The sequence below is a fragment of the Aphis gossypii genome, chromosome 2 (assembly GCF_020184175.1).
Source record: "Aphis gossypii isolate Hap1 chromosome 2, ASM2018417v2, whole genome shotgun sequence".
Lineage (NCBI taxonomy): Eukaryota > Metazoa > Arthropoda > Insecta > Hemiptera > Aphididae > Aphis > Aphis gossypii.
In genome coordinates, this window is record NC_065531.1 from 31559363 (window position 1) to 31565496 (window position 6134).

The following is a 6134-nucleotide window of genomic DNA, read 5'->3' on the forward strand; positions in this document are numbered from 1 at the left end:
TATGTAGATAAATCATAAAAATAAGTCAAATAACATAACCTCTTGGATAAATCAGATGACTAGATAACCGATATAGTTACGATATAGTACTGTAATTATTTAATATTATCTTCAATTATTTTCTGTAATGAAACTTTAAGTGAGGGTCACCATACAGATAAACATAAAGTTTTTATCTGATGAACAAGTAGAATAACAATAAATTACACGAAATTTAACTTCAAGTTTTTTTTTATTTTTATGTTTTTTTGTTACATCCAACATAACTGAATTGTGTACAGTAAATTTGTATTTATTCGTCATTCAAATACGAATAAAGAAAATCACTGCAAACACAATAAATGCAATGATAAAAAAATGTGCATGATTTTGCACGCAGTGTCTAATAGCTAATGGTATACGTGTTTGGGCCGTGTGAGCATACATGATTAATGCAGGCTAAGTCTACTTCTTTTTGGAGTCTTCTGGTTTCTGTGGTTGGGAGGCGATAAGTTCCAAAGATTTGGCGATCTCTGAGGGAATGGTCGGGACGACATTTCCGACTGCGTGGTAACCGGTCTCATCGGCGTAGTACTTGACTTCGACTGGGGCACCATCATCACCAACGTAGGCATATGATCCTTCAATCACTTGAACAGCGTTATCAGTTCCAGCGTTCTTCACGTATCCAGCAGCCTGAGCTACAATACCGTTCTCGGTTTCGTATCTAAAATACGTGCAAATGTATCTCATTTAAAAACAATATATTTTTTGTGTGTGGGACTTGTGGTGCATTTATATTTTTTATTTAATTCACTATTTGGTTTGTTACAGGCAATTTATCAAATATCATTGTATAATACTAACCCGTATTTGAAGTTGTCAGTGTTGACTTCTTGCGATTGTCTAACGATAGCTGGCAATTTGTTGTCTACGGGTTTGTACACTGGGGCAACAACCTTGGGGGCAACTGGCACAGGAGCGATGATTGGGGCTGGAGTGACAGCGCTGACAGTGGGGTAAACGGCAGCTGGGGCTCCTGGGTAGTAACCACGGTTGTAACCTGTGTGAAAATAGGAATTTATAAGAAATTTGAAAATGTATGATTCTGTGTCTGTAATGTAAGAGTAGTAAACAAATTAAAACCTTGGTATCCTGGGTAGTAACCTTGGTAACCAGCTTGGTATCCTGGGTAGTAGCCCTGGTAACCTTGGTATCCTGGGTAGTACGATTGTTGTCCTGGGTAGTATCCGTTACGGAATCCGAAGTTGTAACCTTGGTAACCTTGGTATCCTGGGTAGTATGCTTGTTGACCTGGGAAGTAACCCTGGTTGACTGGGAATCCACTGTAAGGTACAACTTTGACAGCTTCTTTAGGTGTGGCTGCAGCTACTGCTGCGATGACAGCTACTAACACTACCTAAAGACATAGGTACGAAAATTGTATTAAAATATTGAAGATGAGTTTTTACATATTATAATTATTGCAGTGTGGTTGTACTATATTATACAATTAATGTTAGTTTTAAATTTTAACTATAAAAATACATATTTGGATAAAATGTTAGTACAATTTATGAGTTAATTTATAACAGGGGTGGCTAACACGAACGTGTTCACAAAGCACATGGAAAATATAATTATGCCAAGAGCCAAAATATTTATAATTTCATTTTATATAATTTGATACATTTTTATAAATAATTACCAAAAAAAAAATAATAATAATAATAAGTAAATTTTAGTTTTATAAATAAGATGCGAGCCAAATCTGACCATGACGAGAGCCGCATGTAGCTGATGAGCCACAAGTTAGCCACCCCCGATCTATAACTTAAATTATTAAGATATCAAATTAATATAACATATATATATATATATGATATATGATATATGAATAAAGACTAAATTAAAGTAACTTGTATTAAAATGTTTATTATTTTTACACTAATTATAATTTTAACTTAAAAATTGAATTTGTCTTATAATTTTATTGAATTAAATCATGATTTAAATATTTATATGTTTATACCTATATAAGTATTTTTATATGATTTACTTTTATAGTAAAATATAAAGCAAATATTATCATAATAAGATAAACAAAAGTCAACAAATTTGCTAATGCGCGATTTTATTAAAAAAAAATTATGAAAATCAAAAATTTATTTTGTCATCATTTTCTTTAAATTAAACTATTTTTTAAAAATTGAAACTGCAATATACAACGTTTTGTACCTACATATTAATATTGCTATTTGCTGAATGCCTCTTATAAAAATATATTATTTTACTTACCAAGAATTTCATGATGATTTTTTCGGACGTTTACTGTGATCAGAAAATTGCCGTATGTTGGGATGTGGACAGATGACACAACTGATGCAGAATGAGCATCCCGATGAGGTATATATACTAAAATTTTGGCGCAGGTTCATGCAAAATACCTTGAACTTGACATTTAAAAAAAAAATAAAGTATCTCCCTTTTTTTCTGCGAATAATTTATTTGATTTTTTATACACGTCTTGTTCAATATAAATACACATATATATGTAGATTTGTAGATTATTGGATGAAGAAGACCGGTTTGCGATTTTTTTTTAAATGTTACTGCGCTCCAGACAGAAAAGTGGAACTGGTATTCACAATTTTTTTTCATTATTATTATTAGATTTTAAAATCGATGGCTATTTTCGATGTTATTCCATAAACGATTTTAAATATCAATTGGTATAATAAAGAATAAGAAAAATGTTTTATTTTCATAGAAACCATATACAAAATTTATCTATTCCTCTGTCTTCAATCTTCATACATATTCTATGGTTAATAAGTAATACGATGACAAATATTATGAATTATGTGATGAATTTTAACAATGGTCACGAATCGTTATGGAAACTGGATAGGTTCCAAGTCAATTTTTTTTTTTTGTCTGATTTGAAAGAAATTTTACATAGATATCTATACTTGATTTGACATATTATGTATTCTACTCAAAAATATAAAATCTGTACACGTAAAATTAAAACATGTTACCGTTAAAATTTAAAAAAATAGGTATATATATTATATCATAAAGTCTAACAATATTAGACATTAAGTATTTAATTTTTCTACATTCTATCAAAAATAAAGCATGAATGTTCCAATTCTACATTGAAAATTTTGTACTGATACAACACTACCAAATTGATTTAATAAATTATTTTAATAATTAATACTTCAAAAAACATGTTTTTAATAACTTAAAACTTTATAATTCATAACTAATAATTAATATAATAAAACAATTGAAAAACTTCACATTGTATACTTAATGATTAATATCATAAGTCTAATATAGACATCAAACATAAAACAAAAGTTTACCTATGGTGTATTACATTTATTTAGAATTTCAAATCTATATTTCTATATCATATAGTTAGCTATACCTACTGGATTTTGAGTCTGTAATCTAAAAGCCATTATATTTCAGTAGATATACGTGTTTATTTACTTGATAAAAATCATGATGATTTTACTAAAGTACGTATAAGATGTATTCAACAAAATATTTTTGATATTATAAAACATTAAAAATATCTAAGTTCATTAAAATATATTTTTATTTTATGGTTCACTAAAATTGAACGAACTAATTATAGGTTACCGAATCATTTTTAAGAAACCATGTAATAGATAACTATTTATTCATTAATTATTTATGCAACTCATCAATAATGCATTTTTATTACAATAAAATGTATTCATTAAACAAAAATTTAAATCTAAAATTTGTAAATATTTGCGGTGATTATAACACATTTTGAGTCATAGTTGGACGTCTGTAAGGGGTTGTAGTTATAGACTACTGGAGAGTAAATGCAAATTTAATGTATAACTTTGTTAAGATATGCTTCGTGAGATACTAAATGTCAAAATGTATCATACTTATACTTCGTATTTTTACACGACCAAGTTATAAGTATTTTTATCAAAAACTTTAAACGCATAACATATATGTATATATTATAATATAGTATTATTATGTTCTTCCAATTCTAAAACTATAGCATAAATATGTTATCAAAAACTAAATATTCGAATAAACATTAAATCATAACATTTATTGTTATTTCCAAATAACTAAAAACATTTTAATTTTTTGAATTGTTTTCATTAGTTAGTTTCTTACAATTTCCAAATATATTAAATTTACTAACATTGTTTTATTTTTAGTAATTAAAATAAAGTTTTAAATTTAAAAGTTTTCAAAATACAATTATATATACAAATATGAAATAGAAACTTAAAGTTACTTAATATTATTGGGTTTACATAATGTATTTAAATTTTAAATAAAAAACTCGTTTTATGCAATCAAATTTGAATATAACAAATGAAAAAAAAATTATAAATTTATAACTGGTTATCAATTGCTGTTCGAGTCATTTGTTCCATAATTGTACAACATATTATTTATACAACTTTTAATACTAAATTTAAGATAATATTTTACATAAAATCTAGTTGTATTATTATTTTTTATATTAGGTAATATATTTTTTTGAAATACTAAACTTTGAACTATATAATCACAATGTCAATAATAATAAGTCTAGGAATGAGGATATCAAAATCCCAAATTATAGTACTTTATCTTTTAAAAATATAATAATATATACATTTTATTTTATTTTTAAACAAATACATTCAATGTTCGATATTTCAAATAATATAGGTAAATAATATTACGATAAATTTAATTTAAAAATTTAATTAAATAATAACTGAAAAAAATTAATTACTTTCTTCGTTATTTACATTTTCACAATCATAGTAAATAACAAATTTACTTTATGGCCTTATGGATCTTCTCGATAATCTTGTGAAAAAATATTAGAACTATTAACTAAAAACGGTTTCTTGCTCGCGTTTGTGTAATATACGTGCCGCAGTAGTAAATTCATATCGGCTCAAATAGGTGCAATGTTGCATTCTAAAATTATTATTTTTTATGCCGATCATTTTCATATTTTTGTTTAGTCACTCATTTGACATTAACTTTGCTTTACTATTCAAAAATTGTAAAATATATTCTAATTTTTCTAATCTAGGTAACTTCTAAAATATGCATTCATATAAAGTATTGACAAAATAGGCAAAGTAAAATTTAATATAGTTTCCTAGTGTTATAATACATATTAATAGACCACTCACATTTTTCTGCAGCTTTTCTAAACAAATAAAACAAAATTAGAATTTTTCAGATCTAATAATAATTTTCAATCAGTTTAGCACCTATATGAAATCATACTACATTTAATAAAGATAAAATACTAAACATATGCAAATAATTGTATTGAGTACCTAAACTTATTATTTACAATAACAATCTTAAGTCATTTATTTGGATTTAATATTCATTGAATCAAGTGCCCGGGTGTAAAGGTTTTTTTTAATACTTCACTTTAATAAAACCAGTCCAGACAATGATAAAAATACCTTTAATCAAGGTTATGTGACATAGCGAAATCCTGTTTAGATACAAAAGCAACATGGTTTGATTACTGGTTGAGACTGTTAATACTTAAGAACGACATGAAAATCGAATTACAACCCTGAAGGTAAGCGTGAAGACATGTCATATGTCACGTAGGTACATAATATGCACAATGCACATACTAGATGTATAAGATGTATTACATTAAAAATACATTTTAGACTACGAATAAGATTCACACGGTTTGTTAAAAATATTCATTCCATGTACTATGTAGTATGGAGTGAAATATATATTTTCATACAATTTTTTTATAATTTCAAATTCTTCAGATACACCAATAATTCAAATTTATTTTCTAAAAATTATAAATAAATACAGAATAACAAATGAGACTTGTTGCAAAAAAAAAGGATTTATACGAGTAACGATATTATATATGCCCACTACTACAATAAATTATTTGTGTATAATGATATTTGTAGACTGTGTAAAAAGGAATAATAAACTTTTTAAACCTATATATTAACTTAGGTATTTTTATACCTAGTATATTAACTAGGTACTTTTGCAAAAAGATGAGTAATTTTTTTTTTTAGAATTAATTCATACATTTTATAGTAATCTTTTATCTCTAAAAAAAAAATAATATATATATAATAATA

At 26.1% G+C, this 6134-nt stretch overlaps 1 protein-coding gene across 3 annotated transcripts; it reads right to left on the reverse strand.

Annotated features, from left to right (window-relative positions):
* Window positions 1-213: 213 nt before the first annotated feature.
* On the reverse strand, window positions 214-2446 carry LOC114125916 (endocuticle structural glycoprotein SgAbd-2-like). Of its 3 annotated transcripts, none has more exons than XM_027989735.2 (4): window positions 2278-2446; window positions 1264-1399; window positions 847-1042; window positions 214-706 (listed from the first exon to the last, which is right to left on the reverse strand). In XM_027989735.2, exons 1-4 carry the CDS (start codon window positions 2287-2289, stop codon window positions 445-447), a joined length of 606 nt encoding a protein of 201 aa, XP_027845536.1. In that variant the 5' UTR covers window positions 2290-2446; the 3' UTR covers window positions 214-444. The 3 variants fall into 3 exon arrangements, with proteins under 3 accessions (XP_027845536.1, XP_050057083.1, XP_027845535.1); XM_050201126.1 differs by having other exon boundaries at window positions 1189-1399; XM_027989734.2 differs by having other exon boundaries at window positions 1126-1399; window positions 2278-2445.
* Window positions 2447-6134: the final 3688 nt, after the last annotated feature.